Source organism: Malus domestica, chromosome 05 (genome assembly GCF_042453785.1).
Source record: "Malus domestica chromosome 05, GDT2T_hap1".
Lineage (NCBI taxonomy): Eukaryota > Viridiplantae > Streptophyta > Magnoliopsida > Rosales > Rosaceae > Malus > Malus domestica.
Genome location: NC_091665.1, coordinates 28,940,494 through 28,954,754, shown reverse-complemented (window position 1 = coordinate 28,954,754; position 14,261 = coordinate 28,940,494). Strand labels below are relative to the sequence as shown.

Here is a 14,261-nt window from a genome sequence, read left to right as displayed (position 1 = left end):
TTGCAACAAAGACAATGTGTTGTCAGTGTCACTACAGTTCTATCGTGTGTCTAAAACACTAGTCATGCGAGTAAGGCGACATTGGTAGCCTTGTAAACACAAACGAAATACATCCGAGTTATAGCGCAGATTCTCTCTTTACGATGGGTTCTCGCTCGCTGAGAACATTGCATGACAAGCACTAGAACCATGCGCAAACGAGCGCAAACAAAAAGTGTAAAAAATGGTAAAGTAGGAAATTGCGATAATACTAAGAATGCCAAGGGAATGTACAAGGAAATAGAAGAACGGTCACAGTAGGAACAGAAATATAGCCGTTGGACGGAAAAGAATCCAAACGTGGCACACTTGGGTGACCATTTTTTGATCTAAAACTTCTACTTAACTGAAAGGTCACAGCTTTGGGAAGAACTAAATGGTACGCTCTATGAATCATCTAAATCTTGAGTAGATTAGATCACAAGAATGAAGGGGGGGACCGAAAACAACTGTCCCAAGAAAAAAAAATTCAGCTTATTCACGGAAAAGAGACCGTCATGGTGCCATTGTATCCTTCGTCGCTCATAGTTTGGCACCGGGGAACTTGCAGGATCCGTAACCTGAAACAGAGAAGGAGAATACGCGTAAGAAGAAGCATAACACAATTGCACCTGGAAGGACTTACTTGAACAATATGCCCTAAAATTTGCATTTTCCGATATGTGAGTGGCCGGTTGATTGGTACAATGCAGTCAATTGACCACTCACATCCTACAACAATCCCGCAGAAGGTATGCTCCTCTATGCACACAAGTTGGAACTCCCTTCCCGTAATTTAAATTATACTTACTTGGATCCTTGATGGTTTGAGTAGCGAGCCCGCCAAAGTAACAACTCCCACCAGCCTTCCTAAACTGAGACCAATACGCGCTAAACGCATAGCTCGCGTGCCAAGCCAACGAATCCGGTTTAAAGCACTTTCCTCCGGGTTGAATCGGATCACAAGTTTTATTCCCCTGCGAGCAGGCGTACGATAGCGCCGACGCCACCGCGCTCTGATTGGCTCCCTTCGCCACCATGCACCAAATCGGCCCCTTATACGGCTCGTTATTCGTCGCCACCGGCAACGGCGCGTACTCCGACTCGGGCGTCTTCCCGCTTAAGTCAATAGGGTACACATTCGACCCGTTTGGGTATAGAAACCCGAAATTCCGCTCCGTGCTGGGACCCGGTTTGGTGTTCTCGTTGAATAGAGCAAAGACGAAGCTCGGGAGCACTGCACCAGGTCGGGCCGGCGTCCCCACCGGTGGTTTGGCGTTGAATTTTTTTACTACGTTTCGGTTGTAAGTGGCGGCGTTGCGGATGTTAGCGCCAATCTGGTCATAGTCGCCGCCGCTGGGCCAACCAGTTTCGGCTATCCAAATGCGGGTATCCGGGTACCCGAGTCTTTTCATTGCGAAAATCAAAGCGTCCACCATTTGGTCGAAGAGATTGTGGTAGGTTAAGCCGGAAGCCGGGTCGGTGACCGTAATGTTCTTGGATTCTAAGAGAGCGTAGCCCAAATCGATGTGGGTCGGGTCGGAGGACCAGGGGAAATACGTGTACAAGTCGACGAAGAAGAAAGACTTGGTTTTGTTGATGAATTTCAACATGGGTTTGATGACCGAACCCGAAATATCAGACCGAAACGTGCCGTTCGAAGGCGGAAACGACGATTCGAGGACGTCCATGGCCAATGGGGTTCCGACTTTCACCTTTGTAATCCGGTGGGTCTTTAGAGCAGCTTTGATTTTCCGCATTGCGGGTACGAGATTGAACCAGATTTGCTTATTGGGTTGGCTGAGGATTTCGTTTCCCACGAGGAGGTACCGAATCAGGGTGTCCGGGTAGAAGGGTACGACGTTGGTGCGGACCCATTGATCGGCGAGAGTTTGATTGGAGGAGATGTTGCTGATGAGCTCGTTGGGGACCATGATGGAGACCTGGAGGTCAGTGTTGCGAAGGGCGGCGAGGATTTTGGGGTTGGCGTCGTAGAGCTTGACGCGCTTCGCATTGAGGGATTGGATGAGCTTCACCGACTGCGACGGAGGGGGGAGGTTGTTGCCCAGCTGGCCGTAGTTCACACCCACCTTGGCGACGAGCTCCGCACCTGAAAAAATCAAACGGGTTTAGAGAAAAACACCAATTAACAAAACCCATGTCACCATTTTTGAGATTTAGGGAAGAAACTCACTGGAAATGGAAGCGGAGAGGCAGAGGATGAGCACGGGAAGAAGACCCAGCTCCATTTTTGTAGGTTTTGAGCTACCAGAATAAAAAGAGAGAAACATTCTGAATGTGTGACTTTTGGAGCTCAAAGATTTGATATTTGAGGAAAAATCAGATATAAAAATATAAAAATATAAAATGAAGGAACTGGAGCACTGAGCTGCTGCTGCTGCCATTGGACCACTGTATTTAAAGGGATATGAGATGTTGCAGGTTTTTCGAGGATTGAGAGAGCATTGGGAATATAACTTTATTGAAAAAAAAGAAAAGGAAAGAGGGAAAAGGTGGAGAGAAAAGAGAGAGAGAGAGAGAGAGAGAGAGAGAGAGAGTAGGGAGACGGAATATCAGATCAGATCAGATGGTTGGAGTTACCATATTGGGCAAGAAAAGTTGAGATATTTAGAGCAGAGAGAAGGAAACAGCGGGGCCTGTCTGTGTTACTGTTTCAGGGGTTTAATATCAAGCTAATGAGGCTTTGCTTGTTTGCTTGGTTTCCACGAAGGTGGAGGAAAGGGTCTAATTAGATACCGACGAAAAGTACATTTGAGTGTCGGCATCTTCATAAACTTCCAGCACAGAGGCCTTCTTGTTGCACATAGGTAAATTTCCAGCATCTGCCTATGAAGAAAAATTTATACAAGAAATGAGTTTAGCAATACCTTATTTTGTGGAAATAAATTTATACGTGATAATGTATTATAAGATCGAGCTTTACATGACAAATTTAAAGCAAAAACAAAGTAAAATATAAATAGATTGAATCTCAAAAGACGGTAAACATGTTTCATGTAAGTACTTTGTCGTTTATAACGGTGAAATGTCGAGAGAATAATTATGGGTGAGGCAATTAATCAAGATTGTGTGTTTGTGAGAGTGAGAGAGCGCGGGGCAAGAGGAGTGGCCCTGCCTACGAAAGTTGTTCCCCATCTACATAGTGCTGTTATATTTCAGTCTCATCCAGTTCTACATAGTCTTACCTAATGTGTGGATATCGTTAGCAAAACTATTTTCGTATCCTGTTATTTAGAGATAGTAGGAAAAAAAATCTCCAATTACACCTAAGTTTTTTTCCTATTATGTCTCAAAAATTCAAGATAGCTAGTCAATGGAAGAAAAGTAATACCAGAAACTTAACACATTTTTTGACATACAATCTAATTATGTGAGTCTCCTATATGATATAAGACACATTTCTATTTAAGAATTTGCAAGTATATAAATTTTGAGTGTTGAAATAGAATAATTGACATAAAGAATTAAGAAAAGCGAACCCAAGTCCATCAATACGTTCCATTTTAATGTGTTTTGGACCAAAAAAAAAACTTTTTCTTAAACAAGCAATATTATCTATACTGAAAGGAAGGAGATTGAACTTAGTTTTATAATGGGTTAGCAATAATGTTGTTCAAACTTACCTTTAACAATGATCAAATCTAAAACTTCTCACTTACAAATAAAATGAAATATCATTGAACTATTTTTAACTCTTGTTATTTTTCTTTTTATACTTTCCCTATTACCCAAAAGAAGAATGCCCCTGAGTCCTCGTTTAGGTCACCAATGTCCAATTACTACTTAATTTTTAGGGTTCCAATGGACTGGTAAACACACATAAAATAATCAAAGATATTGTTTTAGAAAAGACGGATAGCGTTGGTGAGAAAAGTGGGACAAAGCGTTGGGAATGCGGAACATGTTACCCGTACGGCGATATTGGGCATTGGATTTGTAACCGAATGTACTATAGCAGTCAAATATCTAATTTTATGTTATAAGTTTTGGTACTCCCATATAATGACATTCTTTTTATCCAAGTTGTTAGTGAAAGATTTCTACTTCTGTAAACGCCGATCCAGTGCGTGACTTAGCTCAAATTCCCATCACACTTAATATAAGGTTGTAATAAGAAAAAATATTACCATACTAGAGGCATATTTTTAGGGTATATCATAGACCATTGTCCAACCTAACTGGTCTAGTAAGGTAACTTTAAGAACACCTAAATTCTGCCTCTAAACACTCCTAGTCCAAATTTATTTGATTAATAAGACAAAACAATCTGAGCTTGTTGGTCCTAAAATTTTTATAGCCTATGTAGCACTTAGATCGAAGCAATTAGAAGTTAACTACGTCATTTGATGACTTGTTTGCTGATGTGGGCTTGCCAATTCGCTATCGAGCTCAGTCTGGCGAATATCTTTAAGTGTGGTGGTTTGGTAATACACGTTATTGACTCCTGAATTGAGAAACTTCAGGCAATGAAGGAACACTTTCGGCTTTGGGTTCTATAATCTGAATACAAGGTTATGACTATTATTGTGAATTCAACAATGATTTGGTTGCCTGTGTGCTGAAAACTGATGTAACCTGGGTAATACCTCACTTCACCAAGAAAGTTGATGAAGTGACCTCGTTTGACTCTTTCGTCAACAGAGACTTGAAATAAATAATCAATCTAACTTGAGAGACTTCCTGTCTAACAAAACAACCAAAACTCCTAAGCCAAACTAATTCTACAACTCTAACGTCGTATAACCAGACAGTTGCATTTGCTGGTTATTTCTGGAAAACCTGTATAACTAGACAGCCGCCATCCGTTGGATGCCAACCCAAACCTATCTAACCAGATTGAATTTGGGTTAGGGTTAGTGAGCCGTTTATGTTTTTCTCAAAAGTTTGAGAGTTTTCGAATAGAATGTTGATTTGTGCATTATGTTGTTGGCCTTCTCTATGTTGTCAATCCTCTCGTATTTATAGGAATAAATTTCTTGATGTCAAAGTTTGCCGAGCTGTAGAAGTCCACCATGCTGCTGAGATTTTATCCCCTCATAATCTGGACACCATCATGTGCAAATCCCATCACCACCCTGAAGTCTATCTTCTCGTTAAACACATCACAATCCAATCGATTATGTGGTCTCCAATATGGCATGAAGACTACTTTTTTATTGAACAACCCTTTCGGTTTTGTCCTCATCTCTAAGCTCCAAATGTATTTCTTTAAGAGAATTACTACAATAATTAAGACTGGTAGTAATATATGAAAAAAATATATTAAACTCAAGAATTATTAAACGGGCTAATAATACAAAATTATTGTATAATTAGACCTATAAGTTCTTTCAATATTGAGAATGGAAATATTTCTCGACATTAGGCTAGTGGATATCTAACTCCAAGTTAACTGATTAAGGACTGGTTTTGTACTTCTATGCTTTGAAAAAAAAAAATTGATTCTGCTGTGCTGTGAGAATAAGCTCATTTTTGCTACTTCACATTTTCAGTTTTTTTTTCACCCAAAACTGTGAAAATAAGATGTTTTTAAGTGTTTACCAAATACATTTTTTAGCTCAGATTTTTTTGATATGCACAACCTTAGTACCAAACCAGTACTAAGGGCTGGTTTGGTATTGCTGTGCTTTGAAAAAAAACTGCTGTGAGAATAAGTGGTTGTGCTGTGAGAATAAGCGGCTATGAAATAAATTAGTAGAGTGTTTGGTAAACTTTTTTGTAAAAGTGCTTTTGGAAAAAAAAAAAAGCAGTCTGATAGTGGGTCTTTTCATTAAAGGAGTACTGTAGCTCCGTGTGCTTTGAAAAAAAATCAGTTTTCCAAAGCTGCAAATAGCAGCTTCAGCTTTTTCCTTTGATTTCAGCTTATTCTCATAGTAGCTTCCAAAATAAGCTTTTTTTTTCAGTTTACCAAACACCTAAAACCCTCACAGCTTTTTTCATGGGTACTTTTTTTTTTTAAGCACCTCACTCCCAAACCACCCCTAAGTCGTCTCAACCCTATAGGGCCAAGCCCTTCGGACCTCGGGTTACAACCAACCGGCCCGGTTCAACTCCAAGTCAATAATTTGACCCTAAGTCCAATTGAACCCAACCCAATACTCCTCCAATTATATTGGCCCAGACCAACATCACTCTTTCCAACCCAGTAGCTGGTCCTTGTTTCCCACCTCACTGAATACTCCCCGCCATTACACTCTCCCTCCCTCACTATATGACAATGACGGTGACTTTACGCCGCCTTCTCAACGGCATCACCGCCACTATCAGAAACCCCAATGCTCACTCTCCTCCACTCCCACCTATCCCCTATCACCACGTTCACAGCCACCTGTCTTTTCCGTCCTCCCTCCCGTCACTCTATCTCAACCATCGCCTATTTTCCTCCTCACCCACCGGAAACCTTATCCCAACAAAACCCGCTCCGAACCCGAACCCCGCTAGAAAAACAATTCGAGACATGGGTTCAGAAGCTCAAACCCGGGTTCAGGGCACCCGAAGTGAACGAAGCACTGAAAGCCCAATCGGACCCAGATCTCGCCCTCGACATTTTCTGGTGGACCTCCAAGCAGCGGAACTACAAGCATAACCACGCCAATTACCTCACCATGATCAGAATCTTGCTCGACGGTGTTAGGAAATGCATTTTATTCCTTTTGTTGTAATTTTAGTTTATTAAATAAAAGGGTTTGTCCTTTAGTGAGTTGGTTATGTAATGGAATGCTGAGTTGGCATTTCTGAGTGGGAAGGCTACTTTAATAGAGCAATGGCCTCATTGCTCCTCAGATGAATATTTTGAGTATTATTAATTGAAATTCACACGAGCTTCTTGCTCGTCTTCTACCTCTTCCACTCCATTTCTTGCTTGCTACACTGTACAGGTTGAGCAGGTTCTTAACATTGGTATCACCCAATTTTGATCTTGGATCCCTCTTTGTATGCCCCGCACCAATCTAAACACTCGATTATCTCACATGGACGCTCGAGTTGCTGCTTTGGAATCTTCTGTTGCTGCATTCTCTGACTCCATCGATTTCAAAATGGCGATGTTCTTCGAACAATTTCGTCGGGAGCAAGCGTGTGCTTGTGGGACCGGCAGTTCCACTTCTAATACCGATCCTCCTCCCTAACCACTCATCGCCGATCCTCCTGATTCCGGCGACCTTGATCCTCATCGGCCTCGCCATAACTGGCAACCTTGCATCGATTTTCCCCGATTCACTCCGGGTGAAGACCCACTTGCTTGGATTTATAAATCGGAACAGTTTTTCACCTACTATTCCATTCCTGAGCTTCAGAAGGTCTTAACAGTCTCGTTTCACTTGGAAGGAGAGGCACTCCAGTGGTTTCGATGGCACGATTGCTTGCGCACCACTCCTCAGTGGGGGGATTTCACACACGCATTTTGCAAAGAATTTGGGCCCTCTGAGTTTGAAGACAGTGCCGAAGCGCTCTTCAAATTGAAACAATCAGGTACTCTCAAAGATTACATCACTGAATTTAGGCGTTTGGCAAATAGAACCCATGATTTAGGGCCTATATTGTTAAAGAATTGTTTCTTGGGTGGATTGAAACGTGAACTTAAATATGATGTTAAGCTTCTACGCCCTTCTAATGTGCATGATGCCATTTCAATTGCCTTACAACTTGATGCTAAATTGTGTGATTTGAAGAGTGGCTATACTAAGCCTTTTCCACAGCCTCATGTGTTACACACCTTTGCTACACCACCCATCACTCCTAGTGTTAAACCTTCTAATTTCACTGTGAATAGGTTAACTCCTATGGAAATTCAGCGCAAAAGGGAGAAGGGTGAGTGCTGGTTTTGTGATGAAAAGTGGCGCACGGGACATAATTGTGCTAATAAGCAACTCCTCATGCTTGATCTAGCTTACCCTGAAGAGGAGATCACCACCCCACTATTAGAAGAACCTCCACCTGAATTTTTACAAATGGAACTTAGTGAATGTGCGTTTTATGGCACACTTGCTAGGACCACTGTGAAAACAATGAAAGTAATCGGTTCAGTGAATGGTCAACAAGTCACAGTGCTCTTAGATTCTGGAAGCACCCATAACTTTATGGATTCTAGACTCCTTAAGAAATTTGATTGGCACACGCAACCCACTAAACCATTTGAAGTGATGATTGCAGATAGGGGTAAGGTTAGTAGTTCAGGTTGCTGCACTGATGCTGCTTTATCCATTGGGGGTTATGAATGTGGTGTGGATCTATACTCCTTGCCATTAGGAGGGTGTGACATAGAATTAGGGGTCCAATGGCTTTCCTCAGTTAGCCCGGTTCTTTGGGATTTCCAGCTACTAACTATGGAATTTGCCAAGAATGGTTCTCAGTATAAACTCATTCATAGTGACACACATGCTCCACTGATTCAAGAGGTGACTCTTCAACAGCTTGACAAAGAGATTTTCAACTCTAATTTGGGCTTGTTCCTTTACTCCATTGAAGATAAAATGGTTGAAGCTTATGATTTAAACCCCTTGCAACTTAAGCAACTACAAGAAGTGTTGGGGCAGTTTGACACCATTTTTGTCTTACCTACTGAGCTACCACCTAATAGGGTTCACAATCATCAAATTCCCTTCATTCCTGGTTCTAAGCCCCCTAATATCCAACCCTACCATTATGGTCTCTTGCAAAAGACTGAGATTGAGAAAGCAGTTCAAGAACTATTTAAGGCAGGTTTTATCTGACCAAGCCATATTCCTTTCTCTTGTCCAGTTCTCCTTGTGAAGAAAAAAGAAGGAACCTGGAGAATGTGTATGGATTACAGGGAGCTTAATGCCATAACAATCAAGGATAAGTACCATATTCCTCTGATTGATGATCTCTTAGATGAACTACATGGTGCTCGGTTTTTCTCTAAGCTTGATTTAAGGTCCGGTTATCATCAACTATTGATGCATCCTCAAGACATTGAAAAAACTGCGTTCAGAACCCATGAAGGTCATTATGAGTTCTTAGTGATGCCTTTTGGACTCATTAATGCTCCTGCGACATTCCAAAGCCTTATGAATGATATATTCAGACCCCACTTGCGGCATTTCATCCTTGTGTTCTTCGATGACATATTGGTCTACAATAAGACTTGGGAGAACCATTTGTTACATCTTAAAATGACCTTTGAAGAGTTACAGCAGCACCAACTTTATGTTAAAAAGCAGAAATGTGCTTTTGGTCAAAGTAGAATGGAATATTTGGGCCATGTCATATCAAGCAAAGGTGTCGAGGCTGATCCCTCCAAGATTCAGGCTATCATGGACTGGCCTAAGCCTACTACAATGAAAGAATTGAGAGGTTTCCTTGGTCTCACAGGTTATTACAGGAAATTTGTGCTTGGCTTTGGCAAAATCTGCCAACCACTTTATCATATGACTATGAAGGATGGATTTTTTGTGGACACCAGCAGCTGAAGTAGCTTTCCAGAAGCTCAAGGATACTATGACCTCTCCACCGGTCCTTGCTTTGCCTGATTTTACACTGCCATTTGAGTTGGAATGTGATGCCTCTGATAATGGCATTGGTGCAATTCTACAGCAACAAGGGAGACCAATTGCCTTTACTAGTCGAGCCTTAAGACCTAAGAATCAAGCTCTCTCCACCTATGAGAGAGAACTCATTGCAATTGTACATGCTGTCAAGAAATGGTAGTCATATCTTCAGGGTAGGCATTTTATAATCAAGATTGATCACTGCAACTTGAAATATTTTCTGAACCAAAGGGCTCATACAACATTCCAACAGAAGTGGGTTTCCAAATTGATGGGATTCGATTATGAAATTCATTTTAAGAAAGGTGTTGATAACGTAGTTGCTGATGCCCTCTCTCGAAGACAAGTCACAGACTATGACACTCAGTGTTCTAATGGGGTAAATTATTCATCCATGAGTTGTCAAGCTATCTCTTACCCCTATTTTGGGTGGTTGGATGAATTAAGAAGATACAATGAAGAAGATGCCTGGATCAAGCAGAAAAGGGCATAGGTTACATCCGTGGGGAGTGGAACAGCCAGTGGTTCTAAGTTAGCTAATTATCATCTTGATAATGGCTTACTTAAGTACAAATCCAGGATAGTAATCAGCCCCAATTCCACTTGGAAGCTTAAGCTTTTAACTGAGCATCATTCAACATCTGCAGCAGGGCACCAAAGTGTACTGAAAACCTATCATAGGCTAAAAATGGGTTTTTATTGGCCAGGTATGAAGGGCGACATAAAGACATTTATCTCAGAGTGTAATACTTGCCAATAAAACAAGTATGAAACTCTATCTCCTCCTGGTTTACTTCAACCTTTGCCAATTCCTCAAAAAATTTAGACTGATATAAGCATGGATTTCATTGTGGGATTACCATCTTGCAAAGGCAAAACTGTCATTTTGGTGGTAGTAGATAGGCTTACTAAGTATGCTCACTTCTTAGCTTTAGCTCATCCCTATATTGTCGTGATTGTTGCTCAGTTGTTTGTTGATAACATATTTAAGCTGCATGGAATGCCATCTACAATTGTGAGTGACAGAGATCCGTTGTTCCTAAGCTCTTTTTGGAATGAGTTCTTTAAGTTGCAGGGATCACAACTTTGCATGAGCTCGGGGTACCACCCTCAGAGTGATGGACAAACTGAGGTGGTGAATAGGTGTGTTGAAACATATCTGAGGTGCTTTATGGGAAACAAACCTAAGAATTGGGTCAAATGGTTACCATGGGCAGAGTGGAACTATAATACTTCCTATCATACTTTTTCAAAATTTACTCCATTTGAATTGGTATATGGGTATCCTTCTCCTCATGTTACTTCTTATGAGTTAGGTACTGCAAAAATGGACTCGGTGGAACAAGAGTTGATTGAGAGGGATAAGTTGCTTACCATACTAAGGTCTAACTTAGCAATGGCTCATAATTGAATGGCAGTTCATGCAAACAAGAAAATGACTGAGAGAGAGTTTTCTGTTGGTGACTTAGTCTATCTCAAGTTACTGCCATATCAGTTGCAAACATTGGCTTCACATGCTTATCACAAGTTACACCCTCGATACTACGGTCCTTATGAGGTATTGGAGAGAATATGACCTGTTGCGTACAAACTCAAACTACCTGAGGGAACAAAAATCCATCCTGTTTTTCATGTCAGATGCCTCAAGAGGCACATGGGAAATGTGGATTCACCCATAACAGCTCTGCCAACACTGACAGATGAAGCTCAGATGCGGGATTCTCATCCATCAGATGCTCTTTTGGCAATAATTGCCAGGAGAATTTACAAGAAGGAAGACAAGGCAGATGTTCAGTTGTTAGTACAGTGGGTTGGACAAGAAGAAAGCACAGCTACTTGGGAGGATTGTGATGATTTTCATGCCAGATTTCCAGCATTTCAGCTCTGAAACCTTGTGGACAAGGTTGATTTTAAGGAGGGAGTGATGTTAGGAAATGCATTTTATTCCTTTTGTTGTAATTTCAGTTTATTAAATAAAATGGTTTGTCCTTTAGTGAGTTGGTTATGTAATGGAATGTTGAGTTGGCATTTCTGAGTGGGAAGGCTACTTAAATGGAGCAATGGCCTCATTGCTCCTCAGACGAATATTTTGAGTATTATTAATTGAAATTCACACGAGCTTCTTGCTCGTCTTCTACCTCTTCCACTCCATATCTTCCTTGCTACACTGTACAGGTTGAGCAGGTTCTTAACAGACGGCAGACGCTACCGCCACATCGAAACCCTGGTGGAAGAGGTAATCGCCGGCGCCTGTGAAATTAGCATGCCCCTTTACAATTCCATGATTAGATTTTACTGCGGGAGAAAGCTGTTTTTCAATCGTGCTTTTGATGTTTATAAGAAAATGTTGAATTACGAGAATTGCAAACCGAATCTGGAAACTTATGCATTGCTGCTCAACTCTTTGCTTAGGAGGTTTAATAATATGCATGTTTGCTATGTGTACTTGCGAGCCGTGCGGTCTTTGGCGAAGCAGATGAAGGCGTGCGGTGTGATACCGGATACGTTTATGTTGAAAATGATCATAAAGGCGTATTCCAAGTGTTTGCAGGTTGATGATGCAATGCAGGTATTTCGCGAAATGGGGTTGTACGGATGTGAGCCGAACACCTATACTTATGGTTACATTGCTAAAGGGTTGTGTGAGAAGGGGAGGGTAGCTCAGGGTTTAGGGTTTTACAAGGAAATGAGAGGAAAAGGGTTGGTGCCTAGCAGTAGTACGTGTATGAATGTGATTTGCAGTCTCACCATGGGACGGAAGTATGATGATGCTATTGAGGTTGTGCTTGATATGTTGAGTAATGCTATGTCTCCTGATTTGTTAACTTACAAGACGTTATTGGAAGGATTGTGCAGGGATGGGAAAGGTGTCGAGGCATTTGATCTACTAGAGGATTTGCGGAGGAAGGATGCTGGTATGATGAATGAAAGGACTTACAAGACTTTGTTAAATGCTTTGCATTTTGTAAATGGGGAGTAGTTCAATTCAATTCTTGTGCTCTTAATTCAGCTTAAGACGTATATGCCTTTTTCATTTGTTGGGTTCATATATGAGATACAATATCTCATATGGTCGATGCTGATTGGATGTAGTAATGTGACCGCAACTGTCGGCCTGAAGATGTATAGCATGTATGTTCCGCCACGCATTTGGGTGCTCTCTATCATTACTAATGAGGATGAGTTGGGATCGCTCAGAACGTTAATTTATGCCTTTCAAGGATACATTGGTGTCGAAGTGTAATTCGGAGGATATCAGAGTTTACATGTATGCTGGAGGTGCATGGTGAACATGTCAAATTTCAAGAAGTTGGAACTGAGTGAATCCATTTTTGGAGGAAGCAGTCGTCTGTTAGTATTTCCATCTTGCCATGCTTTCAGATTGATGCTACCATGATTTGCGGGTTATATTGCATGACTTGAAGAATTTGTTGGTCATAAATTTACCCCGGAAGAGGATGCTTGTAAGTTTATTTCTGCTTTCCTGTATGACTGGATGAGTTAACAATGATGCAGTGTCAAACACGTGTACTGTTATCAACTTATCACAATTTTTAATCCTTTATGAATAAAATACATACCACTCGAAGCTTTTGCCTATTCTTTATTGAGACTTGGCCTTGGCAAGAGATGCCCTTACTTTGGCAGATTCTTGGGTGTAACCGGGTGAACTATATTCTATTGTACTTTTATGCGCAAACGGAAGCGAATTATAACAAAGTACCAATATCAACGTCGTAGGTGAAAGCTAAAACAAGCAATCTCAAACTAACACAAGAGATTTAAGTGGTTTGGCGTAAAGCCTAAGTCCACGAGCAAAGCACGGCGAGCAATTTCACTAAACAAACGGAGATTACAAAAGAGTATTTAAACTCTCACAACCCAAATCCCACAAATTACAAACCCTAAACCAAACGAGTAGAGAGCCCAAAACTAACGGAGAAGATTCTCCCAAATTGCTCTCTAACTCACAAACTCACAAATTGACTCTCACTAAATTGCTACACAAATGAGCCACATCAAAATACACTAACCCTAAGGTCCTATTTATAGTGCATAGGACTTAGGTTACAATAAGATTCCTAACAGGAAGTAGATCTAAATCCTAATCAAATAGGTAATTAACAAAATCTCTCCACCAAGTAAACCAACTAAGAAGTCAAAATCCAAATCGAAATAGGACACCAAAACCAAATAGGTAATACAAACCTAATTCTTTGCATCATCCTAATTTTGAGCCGAAAAACCCAACATATCCTGCTCTTTTTTTCTCTCTAAGGGCTGGTCCTAAGGATGTGTGAAGTCTGTGACCGCAGAGCATCCTCATTTTTTTTGGGGCCCTTAAATTTTAATAGCCTTTTGTAAAAACTATGCTTTTTTGGAGAGACATTATTTCACCAATCGAGTTACAAGTATCTAACATGTTCATACTTAACGATTTTCCACAAAATGGTGACGAAGGGGATAATTTGTAAAAATCTTTACATTTTCCAATAATTTCTACATATACAATAAACGTGATATATAATGCAGTGCATATATAGAGATCCTAAGTGCACCAGAAACTCTTTTTACTGTTACTATGACGATAATTACTCAGCCATTGAATTAAACCTTGAAAATTAACCCTCATATTTCCACTTCTTTCCACATGTAACTGCTACATTGCCTCTCAAGGTACAAAGTGTGAAGATTGCAGCAGTAGTTTTAACG

At 40.9% G+C, this 14,261-nt stretch overlaps 2 protein-coding genes across 2 annotated transcripts; one reads left to right on the top strand and one right to left on the bottom strand.

Annotated features, from left to right (window-relative positions):
* Positions 1–232: 232 nt before the first annotated feature.
* Positions 233–2,802, bottom strand: LOC103419926 (probable glucan endo-1,3-beta-glucosidase A6). Its single transcript, XM_008358012.4, has 3 exons — positions 2,213–2,802; positions 830–2,128; positions 233–599 (listed from the first exon to the last, which is right to left on the bottom strand). The coding sequence occupies exons 1-3, from the start codon at positions 2,421–2,423 to the stop codon at positions 562–564; spliced, it is 1,548 nt and encodes a 515-aa protein (XP_008356234.3). The 5' UTR covers positions 2,424–2,802; the 3' UTR covers positions 233–561.
* Positions 2,803–6,256: 3,454 nt separating this feature from the next.
* Positions 6,257–12,528, top strand: LOC103419949 (pentatricopeptide repeat-containing protein At3g25210, mitochondrial-like). The gene is made up of 3 exons (XM_029103652.2): positions 6,257–6,407; positions 6,451–6,666; positions 11,744–12,528. Exons 1-3 carry the CDS (start codon positions 6,257–6,259, stop codon positions 12,526–12,528), a joined length of 1,152 nt encoding a protein of 383 aa, XP_028959485.2.
* The last annotated feature ends 1,733 nt before the right edge of the window (positions 12,529–14,261 follow it).